The sequence below is a fragment of the Plectropomus leopardus genome, chromosome 8 (assembly GCF_026936395.1).
Source record: "Plectropomus leopardus strain MGB_pleo_1.0 chromosome 8, ASM2693639v1, whole genome shotgun sequence".
NCBI lineage: Eukaryota > Metazoa > Chordata > Actinopteri > Perciformes > Serranidae > Plectropomus > Plectropomus leopardus.
This window is the reverse complement of record NC_142183.1, coordinates 2353361-2369418: the sequence shown is the minus strand read 5'-3', so window position 1 is coordinate 2369418 and position 16058 is coordinate 2353361. Positions and strand designations below refer to the sequence as shown.

Genomic DNA, 16058 nt, shown 5'->3' with positions numbered 1-16058 from the left:
GCAGCACCTGCACACACACACACACACACACACACACACACACACACACACACACACACACACACACACACACTGTAAAAGCTGACTTCACAGCGTTCTTGGTTTTCCTTGTTTTGAGGATTTTCCGGTGAATAAATCTCCTGCCTGCTGTTTTCTGTCTGAGAGCTGAACAGTGACGAACTCGCAGGCGGCACTTCACGTCCATCAGACTGCTGACAGCAGAGAAGAAGAAGAAACCCGCTCACAGCTGATTCAAACTGCAGATTTAACCCTTTAACACCTGCTGCAGTCACATGCCTTTAAACTAGCATTTAGACCTCTGAAACATATCGAGAAATGTCCCAAAAACTGCAGAATATCAGTAAGAGCTGACGAGAAAATGACCCGAAAATAAGCTTATTAAATATTATCAAAAAATGTAGCAAAATGTGCAGAAAACTCTGCCTATAATTGTCTCAATTGTATATATATAAAATGATTTTACAGGAGAAAGAAAAATATAAGTTTTAGCGCTTTTGTTCAATGAGGTCATTTTTGTTTTGTTTTTTTCTTTGTGTGCTTATTCTTTAACTTTTTTTTTAAACTTCTTGCTATTTTTTTAGCCTTTTTTTTTTTAAGTTGCTGTCTTCTTCTCATATTTTTGAAATCGAAACCGATGTCCGGGCTGTTTCTTTGCTTTAATTAAACCTGCACCATCTTTTTTTTTTTTTTATTTTGTTCGTTTTTTGGAAAATAACCTGCAATAAAAACCTGTACAGTTATTTCAGTTTTAGTTTGACTCAGTTATCTAGTCATTTATGAGAATATTCCTTGTTGTAATAATTTCCTTTTAGAGCTGTATTGTAAAAAAAAGTGTTTTTCTGTCAGTGTTTTATCCTTCAAACACACAATCTGCACATTCGGCCAAAACACGATGAAACAGAGCGACAGGTTTTAAAACAGTAAATCACTTTTAATTTAGTTCTCTCATCGGCAGGTGAGCTCATTTTAAACATGATGACAAATGAAGTGCATCGGTAGAAGAAGCTAACAGGATTTGATAACATGATTTGATACATGCTCCATTCAGACGCGTCCGTGAATCCACATATTACAAGCCAACATTATTACTCAAATAAAACCACTACAGTTCAGCTCTTGACCTGATAGAATAAAAAGATAAGACAGATCCATCGCTAGATACAACGGTGGCAGCAATACACAGGATTGCCCAAGCAGTAAAAGTACACGTTCCTTTAAGAAACAGGGAGAGAGAACGCGAAAAAAACCTAAACTCTGGGTTTTTTAATCCCCAATTCAAGTAGTATTTACCCTTTTTTTCATGTGTTTGCGTGTTTCGATTTTGTTTCTTAATAAATTCAAGTTCAGCATGAAAAACAAAACAAAAAAATGACAAAAAAAAGTCCAGATAATACATGTGATGGTGGAGGAGGAGACAGAGGAGGAAGAGATGGGTAAAAAAAAACGAAAAAAAGAGGAGTGACATTCTGGATTCCTCAGAGGGAAACAAAAAGCAGCAGGTGAGAAAGGAGGAGGAGGAGGACGAGGAGGAGGAGCAGCAGGAGAAGGAGGGGCAGGAGGAGGAGGAGGAGGAGCAGGAGGAGGAGGAGGAGCAGCAGGAGAAGGAGGGGCAGGAGGAGGAGGAGGACGAGGAGGAGGATGAGGAGGAGCAGGAGGAGGAGGACGAGGAGGAGGAGGAGGAGGACGAGGAGGAGCAGGAGGAGGAGGAGGAGCAGCAGGAGAAGGAGGGGCAGGAGGAGGAGCAGGAGGAGGGGCAGGAGGAGGAGGCAGCCGTCCTCAGGAGAGACAGACGCTGAGACGGGCTGTTGAACTCAGCAGGAGCCGGCGTGATCTGACGGTGAAAGCTTCACCAAACCTGCGTCAGTTACTCTCCGAAATCCCTCAAAATACTTTTCAGGAGAAACGGCGAGGAGGAAACGTCAGACATCGGGCCGCGTGTTTGTGCAGCGACCCAGAATTTGACTGACGTGATTAATTCCTGCTCGTTGTTGCTCCCGGCTGCAGCGTAAAGAAGGTTTTTTTGTTTATTTTAGGCTCGTCCAATTTGTTTCCCGCCGCAGGAAACCGGCTCGGGAGAATCCGGATCGTAATCTGACTCAGGTTCGGAGCGCGCCAGAGGGTCACTGGCGCTGGGCCGAGTAGCGGCCCTCGCTGGGCCCCGCTCCCCGCCCGGAGCCGAAGCTGGGTTTCTGTGCCATGCCTCCGCGGGCCGGGGGTCCTCGGGGTCCGCCGCCGCCTCCTATTCGCTCTCTGGGACCGCCGGGGCCTCCCGGGCCGCGGGGCCTCACGTCCCGCCTGTCGCCCTCTCTGGCAGACCGGGTCTTCTTCTCCTCCACGTTCAGCCGCACGTCGCCTCTGAACTTAATGGGCTGCAGACAAAAAATAAAGATTAAAACTCGTTAATAGTTAAAAAACTTAAACAGAACGAAAGTCACGAGAACCTCGAGGTGTCTGTGACCTTAACCCTTTAAAACCCGAGCAAACGCTCGATTTCTTCCACAAACACGGGATGAGGGCGATGAGAGACTTAAACTGAGGGTATTTAAAACCACACACACACACATACAGACACACACACAGACACACACACACATACAGACACACACACATACAGACACACACACATACAGACACACACACACATACAGACACACACACATACAGACACACACACAGACACACACACACATACAGACACACACACATACAGACACACACACAGACACACACACACATACAGACACACACACATACAGACACACACACATACAGACACACACACACACACACACACACATACACACACACACACGCAGAACGAAAGACCCAAACGCAGACTGAGTTGGTGTTAAAGTCTCACCCTGTTGCTGAGGATCTTCTGCACGGGCTCAGAGTCGTCAAAAACCACAAAACCAAAGTTGGGCAGCTTCCCTCCGCTGTTGATCCTCAGCTCCAGGACCGTGCCGTACTCTGCCGAGGAGAGAACACTTCACCGTAAATTCATCGCCGGATTCGCCAAATTCAGAGCAGAAACAACTTTTAAGAAGCTCTCGCTTCATCGTCAAATCCGACTCACGTTCGAAGAACTCCTTGAGCTCCGTCTTGTCCACGTCGTGAGGGACGTTTCCCACGAACAGCTGCTGGGCGTCGGGGTACCGGGCCACCCTGCGCCCCTCCTGCTCGCCCTGCTCGCCCTCCCGAACTGAAACAAACCGACAGAGCGACAAACGCTGTGAGAACACATCAAACAACCTCCTGCTTCGTGACTCAGTTCACGGCGGTTTTGCGCGAATAATCTGTTTTCACACTCGGACTCAGATCGATGACTCAGCATTTTTTTGGCGCATATTTGAACACTCAAAACGAACTCAGACCAGCTCAGGAAGTGGTCTTTGCTTTATTTTTGGACTGTGAACGCATGCCGCGAACGACTGTTTGCATTTAACTGTATTTCTGTTTTATTGCTGTTTTGTAACCGTGTTAGTAAAGTGCTATAAATAAAGTTTAGGAAAGTTTCTTATGTCTGTGGATAAAGTTTGAATGTTCACACACCTGCAGTCACGTTCGCTCTCACATTCAGCAGAAAACACCACGACTGTGTGCGTGTGTGTATGTGTGCGTGTGCGTGTGTGCGTGTATGCGTGTGTGTGTATGTGTGTGTGTGCGTGCGTGTGTGTGCGTGTATGTGTGTGTGCGTGTGCGTGTGCGTGTGCGTGTGTGTGTGCGTGCGTACCTGGTCTGGTTCCTCTGTGTACCGGCGGAGGACCCCCGGGCCTCTGTTCCCTGGGTCTCTGGTCTCTCTGTGGTCTCTGTGTTGCTGTCTGGGACTCTGTCTTGACCTCGGCTCTGGGCTGAAACGGTCGACACACTTTGTAAGAAAAAAAGAGACGAGCGGCTTTTCCGCCGCGGAGATTCATCGCTTCACTTCAGGCAAAACAACAACTGTGATTATCATCATGAAGACGCGTCCAGCAGGGGACACGCGTGTCCTGCTGCCTTCATCTGCACACGGGAAACCAAGTCTGCAGTGAAAAACTCTCTAAAACTTCCTAAAAACACAGAGTTCATCACAGATCCGTCTTTATTTACACGTTTCAAACACATTTTAACTGTTTAATCTCCAGGACTTTTAAAGACTGCGTTCTCTGAAACATCTATAATCTTCACTGGTTCTTTTTCATGATTATATCGTGGCTTTATTAAATAAAATTAAAGTAATAAAATAATTTAGAAACACTAAAAAAAAAATGTGGCAATTTTTTCTTTAAATAGAATTTTTGTGAATTTTTAAAAAATGTTTTGGTATCTTTCTTTTTTTTTTGTTTAAAATTATTGATGATTTCACATGAAAAATGTTTCTTTTTTTTCTCTCTCTCTTTTGAAGACAACATGCCTTCAAAACCGTGAGCCACGGAGGAATGATTAAAAGAATTTTTTTTTTAAATGATTTTTTGGTCTTTAAAAATAACTCATTTATCACAGAGGAAAGAGCAAAAACAGATTTTATAGTTAGAATTTTTAATTTCACGAGTCTGTATGCAGAGAGACAGAGACGGAGGGTCCTCAGCGACGTCCTGAGGTGGTTTAGAGGACGTACCGGTGCTGTGGGAGCGGCTTTGACGACGTGTGGGGGGATTCCTGAGACGGGGACGGCCCCGCTGGGAGGGAGGTTCTTACTGGTGACGGACGCCCAGGAGAACGGCTGAGAGGACGAAACACGGGAGACGTTCAGGTCTTTCAGTTCTCATTCATCAGATTTTAAAACAAAAAGTGTCCCTGAGCCGCTCACACTCACCCTGTTCTCCTCTGGAGCGGCGGGGGAGGGTTCGGCGGGCGCGGCGGCGGGTTCTGCGGTGGGCGGGGCGGAGACGGGGCTTTTCTCTGTCTGGTCGTCGGATGTGTTTGCGTCTGTTTGCGTCTCCAGCATCGTCTCCGGCTTCAGCTCCACCGCGGCGGCCTCCGCCTCCTTCTCCGGCTCCGGCTCCGGACTCACGGGCGCAGCTTCCTCCTCGTCCCCGGGGACCGCCGGCTCCGAACTACAAGCACCGGACAGGTACACACCACGCACATCAGCTGAGCGACCTTTACAGACCTCAAAGAAAGTTCACACATCAGATCAAATGCTGAAGGATGCGCACCAGGCCGACGGGTCGTAGAAAGGAGCAGACTCCTCGGGGGCCACGTCAGGCGAGGGGACCCGCTCCTCGATCTCCTCCACCTCGTCCTCCGACTCTGAAAACACAAAAACAAAGAAAACAGCCCATCAGCCTCTTTTTGCTTTTAACCTTCTGAGCACAGAGCTGCGGTTTCTTTCAAAAACACGGAAAAAGAAAATCAGCAGCCTGCTGAGAAATCTTTCACAAATGAGAAGATTTAGAAAACTATTTTTTAAAAAAAAGCTGGTGAAAAATGTCTTGGTCAAAAAAAAAGAAAAATTGAGTGAGCCTGGGAAAAATTGAGTTGATAACCATCAAAATTACATCTTTAAAATTATGTTACAAAATTATTCGAATTTTTAAGCACTTTTACCCGGTCATTTCTGTGCTTTTTTTTCTTTTCTTTTTTGGTGCTGATTTTCTTGTATTTTTTGGGATAATTTCTTCTTTTTTTTTAAATTTAATTTTATTTCTTTATTTTTTTACTAATTTTTAGTTAAATTTCTTGGAATTTTTGGGATCATTTCTTCTTTCGTGACTCATTGCCTCCTTTGATTTTTTTAATTTGTTTTTTTATTTCAAAGGTTTGATCGCCCCGCTGAAATCGATTCCCACAAAGACAGAGGAAGATTTGTTATGATGAGGCTGGTTTGGTGTTGAAAATTGATTTATGCACCTATAATCAAATATTCCCAGACTCAAACATTTGAGAGGTTTCTTCAGCTGCGTCATTAAAAAAGACACGAGCTTCAAAGAGAGACGATCGAAGCAGCTGAATTATGATGCGACGGCGTTCGTACATGACGTGCATCTGCAGAGCGTAAATGAGAAACGCGTCTCAGCACAGAAAAATGAAGTTCAGAGATCAGAGGGATCGTGTCTCCGGAGAAGATGAAAAGGAGGAAAATATTTTTAATTACACATCATGGACGTGATCTCACCTTCCGGAGGCTCCGAATCAGAGTCGCCGAACACCTCGTCCTGGTAACGAAACACGTCGTTGTGGACGTAGAATTTGTTTGCGACGGTGCCCTGCAGGAGCGAAAAAACACAGACGTTAAAGCCCAAAGAGAAGTGACGAAGCTTCGCGTGCGTCCGACTGTTAAAGGCCAAACCGCGAACCTCGGGCGCCAAAACGAAGGTCTGCATGAACTTCCTCATGGGCTGCATGTTGTTGGACAGCTCGCCCATCACCTGCACCACCACGCCCTCGTTCAGGGTGGCGTGGGCGTCCACGTGCCTGATCTTGGTGTGACAGTCGCGGAAACTCAGAGCCATCACCCTCTTATGGATCTCCTGCAGAGAGACGAGTTCACGTTCAATAAAAAGACAGAAACTCTCCTCAGATTCTTTTACATTACGATGTAATTAATAGCTTTTTTTGAATATTTAAAATACTGAAGCATGCATTTGGGCTTTAGGGGAGGAGCATACAGCTTTAAATGGTTGTATTTTACAGCTATTTTTAAACGACTGTATTTCTGTTTATTTTACTGCCAATCAGATTTTTTAAAATTTATTTCGTGATTTTAAATGAAGTTATTTTGGCCAATTTTTCTTGAGGGTATATTTTGTTTTCCCATAACTTTTCCAGACAAAGTTCTTCTTGCAAGTTCAATGACTTTTTGTGGTTTTCATGACTACTTTAACTCATTCAGAAAAATGTAAGAATTTAATTTCATCTGACTGTTTAAAAGAACTTTTTCTCTCAAGAAATAAGACATTTTTATTCAGTTTGAGGAGTTAGCAGCAGCCTGAACTTTATTCTGCACAGCTTTTAAATCAGAGTGTATGTTAGTGGTGCCTAATATGACCTTAAAATAAAGTTTTTTGGCAAAAAAAAATCTGATTTCCAGCTGCTGTGATGAAGACTCTGATTCATGAGGTTTGAAATCCTCATCACATTAGGTATTATTGTCACGACTCACCCTTTGAGCACACACACACACACACACACACACACACACATATATGTATACGTGTGTGTGTGTGTGTGTGTGTGTGTGTGTGTGCGTGCAGGTGTTTCCTGCTGCTGAGTCGTACTCCTCACAGTATTTCGTATTTTAGAGGAAAATACTTAAATATTCGGAAATCGCACCAGAGAGTAAACCGTAATGTAATATATATATATATATATATATATATATATATATATATATATATATATATATATATATATATATATAGCGAAAGAAAGAGACTGGTGTTGTCAGCTGTCCAAAGGGCTCATTATCAGCTTCTTAAAACTCCCGAACAGCAGAGAGAACAAGAGACAGACTAACTGTCCTTTTTGGACTAAACTGCTCCAGCAGACAATTTTTCCTGCAGCTCTGTAGTTTTTTTTCCACTCAGTGTGGGTGCGTGGGAGTGAAAGTGCAGCGCCGCTTTATGGAAATAACATTTTTAAGAGCTGTTATCTGCAAGATGAGGCCACTTACAGACTGTCCATAAACAGCCTCCACCGGTTTGCCGTTGTTGTCCAGGCCGCCGTGCACGTAGGACGAGTTTTTTCCGTAGAACCTGAGGGGACACAAAAAGGTTCATTTGTTCCATTTAAACTGAGGGGGGGGGTCATGATACGTATATTAATATTTTGTAAAAAATGCAGACTTCAATGCAGAAAACAAAGACAACGTTTGCCTTTAGTCTGCACACATTTATTAATCAGAAAGACTTTATTGATCCGAGAGGAAACTGTGGTTCTTTAAAGTCGCTCTGATGCCAGCAGAGAATTACAGCAAGTATATACATAAACTATATACAAACATGAAATATAAAACTGAAATATGTCAATATTTAAAAATAAATGTATGTATAGGTGTGTACAAATAAAACTGTGCCTTATTATGCAATGCAGTGTGTAAAACTACTATGCAAGTTAAAAGTATAAATACATGTAATGCTGCAATGAAAAACAGAGAGAAACATAAGTAAGAATAACACATTATTCACAACATGAGTCACATGCTGCAGCCTACAGGCACGAGCTGGAGGAATATTGCTCGATGGAATAATTGCTGAACTCAGCAACAATCACCCGACGGGTGCCGGCGGCGGTCTCACCTGTGCAGGTAGTCGGGGGCCTGGTTCAGGAGTGTGTAATACTGTCGGACAAACTCTCGCCCGACCAGCTGGGCACTTGGCTTCTCCATCACCATTTCTTTGGTCAACTGGAAATCTCTGCAGAAAGGAGGAAGAGGTCAGAGAAATAATGTCCCGGAACGTAAAGAACGGGTGCAGAAACAGCGGCCGCTAATCGATCTGTATTTCAATAATCAATAAATCCAGAAAACATCGTTTCCAGTTTTTCCAGAGTCAGGATTGGTGACTTTCTGTTTCACGTCACTGTGATATCTTTAGTGTCGTCAAGCCAACAATTAAGTTATCTGTCGCTGTCTAATTGTAAATTAATGTCAATATCCGAAACCCGCCGTGGATTTCAGGACGCCTCAACGACTGTCCGTCTATTTTTTGTTGCTGTGCAAAACGCTGAAGACCACTTTGACCTCTGACATCAAACACGCGGCAGTTTGCATTTTGCAGCAGCGACACTTCCGAAAATGTATATTTGTGTCCTGATCTGAGATCAGTCAGATCCGATCCTGCCGCCAGTTTGAAGCGTAAATCATTTCGGATAAACAAAAACTCTCTAAATAGTGTAAAGTGTACATGTACACTTTCCTTCATCGATCAATTGGTAAAATGAACGTTCGATTGATTAATTAATTAATTGTTATTTGGAGAAAATAACAAACATAAAAACTTTGCTGATTTCAAACAAACGTGTTTTATCCTCAGTCAAAGTTCACAGCAGCATACTGCAGAATCTAACAGCTGATGAATAAATCCACTGGATTTCACACCAATGAAATTCTTAATGATCGTTTAACTGATCATTAATAACCGTTATCATCTTTGGTTCAGGTTAACGTACAACACACACTGACACATGCGGGATATGATGGTTAAGATGATTATTTTTGGGATTTTTCCCGTTATCGATGGGACAGTTCAGAGAGACAGAAAAGGTGGGAGAGGAGCGACGTGCAGCACAGGGAATCGAACCCGCGCCGCTACAGAACCCTCAGCCACGTGTGTCGCACACTGTGACGTTTGAGCTGGAGGTCGCCTTGATTTGATTTTGGTGCCGTTCATCCTTCGTCTGCATAAGCGCCTGGACTGAAACCAGGAAGTTCTGGCTGCGGGTGACGAGTCTGGCCGCATCACGACCTGCTGATCAGGAACGCAGCGACGTCCATGTGAGGCGGCAGCTGGATGATGGGATGTAATCCTCACTCGCCTCAACGTTTCTTATTAGAACATTTTCTTCCCTTCACTGAGTCGGCCCCGACGTGCAGCCCGACACCTTCAAAATTAACCCTTAACGCCCGCTTTAATATTACGCTCTGCACTCAAAATGCGCTTTTCAAAATCAAGCTTTAAAAAATATTATACAATAATATGATTTTCTAATCGAATTTATTTTTATCAGTCCTAATCATAAACATCAAACATTCATTAATTTATAGAAATTCAACCCTTTAAAATGTTTTTTTGTGTAATGTCACAAGTTTTTAGATGGAAAAATAAATACATTTTCAATATACTACATGCCAAGAGGATTTTTTATTTTTTAATCAGTCTGGGATACGTCAGTGTGTGAGTGTAGCTGCTGACAGTCTGGGATACGTCAGTGTGTGAGTGTAGCTGCTGACAGTCTGGGATACGTCAGTGTGTGAGTGTAGCTGCTGACAGTCTGGGATACGTCAGTGTGTGAGTGTAGCTGCTGACAGTCAAGTCAAGTCAAGTCAGTTTTATTTATATAGCCCATTATCACAAAACAAGGTTTGCCTCAGAGGGCTTTACAGTGTATGACATCCCTCTGCCCTTAGACCCTCACATCACCCAAGGAAAAACTCCCCAAAAAGAACCCCTGTAACGGGGAAAAAAAAAAAAAAAAAAGAGGAAGAAACCTCAGGAAGAGCGGTAGAGGATAGTGAGGGATCCCTCTTCCAGGACGGACAGTCTGGGATATGTCAGTGTGTGAGTGTAGCTGCTGACAGTCTGGGATATGTCAGTGTGTGAGTGTAGCTGCTGACAGTCTGGGATATGTCAGTGTGTGAGTGTAGCTGCTGACAGTCTGGGATATGTCAGTGTGTGAGTGTAGCTGCTGACAGTCTGAGATACGTCAGTGTGTGAGTGTAGCTGCTGACAGTCTGGGATATGTCAGTGTGTGAGTGTAGCTGCTGACAGTCTGGGATCTGTCAGTGATCAGCAGCTACATTGACTGTGACAGGTCACCTAGTGGAAATAGCATGTATTTCCTCCATATGCCAAATATGGTCAAAATGACCTCATCAGGTGGAAAATAGTCAAAATGACAAATTCAGAGTCAAAAGCCCAGAATGACACCCAGAAATAATACAAGTCCTGTTTTTCTGCTCTGATGGCTGTGGGATCAAAAATGTCAGTTTGAATGGGTTTCAATGGAGCATTTTTGGACCTGAACAGTCTGAATGTAACTATTTAGTTTCCACAGTGTATTTGAGACTTATTGTAGGAGAAAAGAAGAATAAACATTTAAAATGCACCAAACAGTCCCTCAAGGGTTAATCTGTGTTTTCAGGCTTGACAGCATATTTGAAGCTTGTTTGCTGTGATTTCAGCTTCACACATGCTTCCTGTATGTTTGTATTTGTTAACTCAGCGCTCATGTTGAATAAAAGCAGCCACCTACATGAATATTTGCACGCGGTGCCTACACGCTCGCCACGTTTGATGGATCGACCACTTATAGCGACTTTCAAGTCTCTGCGAGTTGACTTTCACACTCTGACATGAAGTGAAACCAATGCCTGCCCGCGAGGAAGGAAAAACAAATTAAGGACGCGACTGCTGTTGCTCTGTTTCTGTTACAATCCACAATCGAATGATAACCAACAGTTTGTCTCACTTTGTGAATTCCCCAAAAAGAAAACAAATGTAGTTTCATTCCTCAGTCATTTGCAGCAGTTATTAGAAATGAGTCAAAAGTGTATTGTATTAATAAAATAGCACAACACAACATGAAGTAGGAATACATTTGTTTGAGTAAAGGGTGGGACTGTAAAGACATATAATAGTGCATTGTCCCATACATATATACACACACATATATATATATATGCACATTTAGGTCCTGTGTGTGTGTGTGTGTGTGTGTGTGTGTGTGTATATATAGCCTGTTTTTGCATGACAGAGTGAAATTCCATTTCCCCTCAGGGATTAATAAAGTGTATCTTCTATATCTTCTTCTAAGAGCAACGTGAAGGAGAATCTGCTCATTTCCTTTCCTCCTCGACTTCCTGTCAGACTTTCACACACCTCCAATAAATAAATGGTTTAAATTTTAATTATAAGAAAGCACTTGCTGAACAAACAAAAAAGGTGTTGTCATTAATTTGCAGGATATTGTTGTCAATCGTGATGATAGTAATTGTGTAATGCTGGAAATGTGCGGTGATATCGTCATCAACGGGGATGTAAGTTAACAGCCTTTAAAAACAGGAAAAAACAACCCTCGAGATAGATATTTATATATAAAATCTAAGACTGATCTCATATTACGATGGATATAATCTCGATGAATCCCCGAGCCGTATCACCAGACGTACACTTTGAACCCTGTAGTACAAAGAATATGTTGAAACAGTTGTGGTAAGTACACATGAATGTACATCCTTTCAGACTACCCTCTCAGTACACTTCATTTTCTTTTTATTCTTGACACTGTGAACCTTCGAACGTCACCTAAAAAATAGTTGTGCACATTTCTGTCAGACTCTGTCATTTTCTTTCTGTTCTACATGTATGTGTTTTTTCTCTGCGCCAAAACACCAGAGAATTTTTAAGCAATATCTCGATACACAATATATATCTCAATGTTTTTTAAACCTCCTCAAAAGCACTTTCGTAATGCTCAAACTGGGAAACAGAATCTAACTTTTTTTTTTCTTTAAGCCAAATTCCCTCTTTGATGTACAATATTTTATTTCAATAGTCACTGCTACAATACTAACACAATTCTTCATCAATAACTATTACTAACGCAGATGTAATGACAAATATTACAGATGCAAATATTAAAACAAGTTAAGAATCACTTTACTGTGAAAACCTTTAAAATCAGGAAAAAACAACATTTATCTCATAAAAATAAATATCTGCTACCTAAGCTGAGATATAACCTTATGTTTCAGATCCACGTGATCTCTTTGTATCGCACAGCCCTGGCTAACACTGGTGTCTTTGAGCAGCCAGTCTTTCGTGGACTGTCCTCCACACCTGTCCACACAGCCTACAGCCATCTGTTGTCCCGGCACACACTCAGCAACCAGCACACAAAAACGAGCCGCCACAAACACAAAAGCGCCGAGCAGACGTGATGTTACGGGCCGGCATCAGGCGGGGAATATTTTGGGAATAACGCGCAGATAAAGAGCAGCGGAGTCACACGGCAGCTCCGTGTGAAAGTGCACAGCATGGCACGCAGACAAAGGCCACGCCGTGCCCGCAGTCACGGTGCCGTTCACCGGCCTACACTAACTCCGCTCCCGTCATGGCGGCCCCGCACCGCGGCGGGACGTTTGAGGACAACTCCACCGGCGGTTTCCAGATTTAACCCGGGCTCACATGGCACACTGGCTGGCCCTCCGCGGAGCTAAAAACCGCGACAGCTGCTGGAAGAGCCCCAAAAAACTAGGGCAATAGACACCGGCTAAAGCCCGGCGTCAGGAGCAGCCCCAGCACGTGTCCCGGCCGGTCCCCGGGAACATTTACACCCGCGAACACCGAGATTAAAGCCGCCAGGCCGGGGAGATCACAGCCACCAGACTCCCGGGAAGCAGAAATTGAAAAATTTGAGGAAAAGTAGCGAGTGAGGACGTTAGGGAGGACAGGGAGGGAGGGAGTCACGACTGAATGAGAGCTAGAAGTGGGCTACACATGGGCGGTGGCTAACTCCTGGAAACCCAGAGTGAAACTAAACAGTGATGGTGGTGACTATTCCCCGATGTTTCTACATAGTAATAACTATGTTATCACCTGACGGCGATTTATAACACAATAATAACAAAAGTGCTATTTATTTCAAGAACTAGGCCACGATCACCGTGCTAATGCTAAAGTGTGCTAACAGCTAACCATGTCTACTCCAGGACGTAGACGGAGCCCGAGAAAAGCGACCCAGATAATCTGCTGATTCTTTTAACGAAATCTGACCTTTTTTAACGAAACTTATTGATATTTCATCTAAAAGAGGAACTTACCAGTGGGTCAATTATCAAAAAACAAAAAGTCGTGGATTCAGAAACGAGTGATTTCCGTGAATCACCTCAGCGGCAGCCAGAAACACTAGCGGCTTCACAACGTGCTGGAGTGCTCGGTTACCGGTTTCACAGCCCCGCAACCGAACCTGACAGCCCGCCCCCTTTAAAAGCGAGGCAGCCAATCACATTGAAGCTATGTCAGACATGCACCAATCATATGGCGCCTCTGTGAGGAGTTCTGAATTACAGCCAATCCCGAAGGGTTGTCTCTCTACCTGGATTTCTCAACAGGGCCAATCAAATTACAGCAATGGCTGAAGGTGCGATTGTTTTACCGACTGGCGTCTACCGGTGCGTTTTTGTTTTTTTGTTTTTTTAAGTTTGAAGCGGGTGGTGCACCGCAGCTGTTTACCCGCTTGGGGGCGACAAAGTTTTATTCAGTTTTTCTTTTTTTCCCTTTTTTTAATTGAAAAAAGGACACACACAAATGCACAAAATATACCCACATACGGTATACTTCATATATTATTAACATCTATTACCTATTAATACCACTATGTGTGTGTGTGTGTCTTTAGTCTAAATGAACCCTTAGGGCCCTCTTTGATGTTACACACAGTCATATCGCTCTGCGCACAAAATGTGCTTTCCATACTTAAGCTTTAAAAAATGTTCGACATTAATACTTAATTTCCTGCTTTCATTTAGTTATTTTTTTAACCAACATCCTCAGAACTCCTGAACCTGCAAGGGGATTTAAAAGATGCGTTTTCTTTAAAAGTTGTCAGTTTTTAAAAAATGTATAATAATTTTTTTTATTTTAATGCAAATTCTGCAGAAATTTTCCTCATTTTAATGCTTTAACCTTCCTGAGGTTTCCTGTGCTGCGCCTGCGTCTTTCACGAGTTATTTTACCCTTTGAACCTGAGAAAAATGGTTGGTGACAAGATAAATATCTAAAATTTAGTTTTACAAAAGAGAAGATTATTGTTTTTTTTGTTTTTTTTTTAAAAAAGGGGGAAAATATCCAGAAAAATATATTTACAATTACAGTAATTTTATATTTAAAATTATATTACAGGAGAAATATATAATAAAATATATAAAATCATTTCATATTTTATTTTCAGCACTTTTTAGGCCTTTTTTTGGCTTAATTTCTGGTAAGTTTTTGTACATTTTTTACTTTTTGTTATTTTTTGGGCCATGTCTTGTGAAGTTGCCTCTGTGTTTTTGAAAGAAATCAAACCAATTCGATCAGGTTTCAAAGGGTTAATGTGTAGAGCAGAAGTTTTGTGTCATAGAAGACAAACTGTCTCCTCCCTGTCTGCTTAAAAATAAAAATAAAAAGACGCCTCAAGACATTTACTAGATATATTTTGTTTTCTGTACAACACACAAACTGCACCAGCACCGTCTCGCCCTGCAGTAACCCCGTTTTCCCGCCATCCCCATCAGCTGATTACTCCCACACACCTGCAAACCACCTGCACACCTGATCCCCATTCCCCTCATCAGTCCTGCAGCGTATAAACCGGCTCATTTCCACGCTCTCTGTTTGTCAAACCTGCAGCTGCTGACCTGCAGCCGTCTGAGCCACGCTAGATGTTTCTTTTGTTATTTGTTTGCTCGATCAAACTGCAAACAGGTTTTGACCTTTTTCTGTCATTTCATGTTGTCGCCCTCTGCAGCAGAGAGACGTCCACAGCAGACGTCTGTCTGTGTGGAAAACTGCTGCTTATTTCAATCAGGCAAAACAAGAAAAAGTGCCTGCAAGAAATATGTGACATACAAGGGCTGAATTTGAACCCTTTGAAACTTGAGAAAATTGATCTGATTTAAAATAAATAAATAAATAAAAAATGTGCAGAAGACAACAAGCAGCTTCACGAGACACGAGACATGATCCAAAAATTTGTAAAAAAAAAAAAAGTATGTAAAAAGTTACAAGGAAATGACCAAAAACTTTTAAAAAAGTGCTTTAAATGAATTAATTTTATATATTTTATTTTATATTTCTTATGTAATATGATTTTAAATATAAAATTATTGTCATTATAAAAATACTTTTTTTGCTTTCTAATAATGCTGTCCTTTTAATAATAATTTTTCATTATTTTTCTTGTTACTTTTAACTTTTCTTTTCTTTTTTTTTGCAATCTGTGGGACATTTCTTTCCGAGCTGCTCATTGCTTTTTTTCCCTTTGGTTACGAAAGAAATCAGGGTTCAGAGGGTCGAGTAGCTTGTGAAAGGTGTCTGAACGCAGCACGAGAGGTTTGAAAGGGTTAATGCATAAAATGTATAATTGTGGTAAAATGTGCAGCAGGTGTAAAAATCAAGATCAGTCTTTCTCAAAGCTCTTTTTGAGGTTCACTTTAAAGTTTTTTGGAGGGACGTCTCCCTACAGAAAAGCTGATTAAAGACTGAGCCAGGTGAACTTTCATGAGCAAGAGCTTCTGCTGTGTTAACATTTAAAAAATCCCTCTGAAGCTGCAGCAGCGTCCCGCCCTCGGGGCCCTCTGTCAGCCGCAGCGTCGGCGTGCGGCAGCAGGAAGCTGAGAGGAGGGACTTGGG

General features: G+C 42.5%; 1 protein-coding gene across 1 annotated transcript; it reads right to left on the bottom strand.

Moving 5' to 3' along the window:
* Nucleotides 1–931: 931 nt before the first annotated feature.
* On the bottom strand, nucleotides 932–13631 carry g3bp1 (GTPase activating protein (SH3 domain) binding protein 1). Its single transcript, XM_042492923.2, has 12 exons — nucleotides 13484–13631; nucleotides 8241–8357; nucleotides 7616–7697; nucleotides 6300–6473; nucleotides 6119–6209; nucleotides 5160–5253; nucleotides 4817–5057; nucleotides 4619–4723; nucleotides 3755–3872; nucleotides 3098–3223; nucleotides 2882–2991; nucleotides 932–2390 (listed from the first exon to the last, which is right to left on the bottom strand). Exons 2-12 carry the CDS (start codon nucleotides 8333–8335, stop codon nucleotides 2142–2144), a joined length of 1485 nt encoding a protein of 494 aa, XP_042348857.2. The 5' UTR covers nucleotides 8336–8357; nucleotides 13484–13631; the 3' UTR covers nucleotides 932–2141.
* Between the last annotated feature and the right edge of the window lie 2427 nt (nucleotides 13632–16058).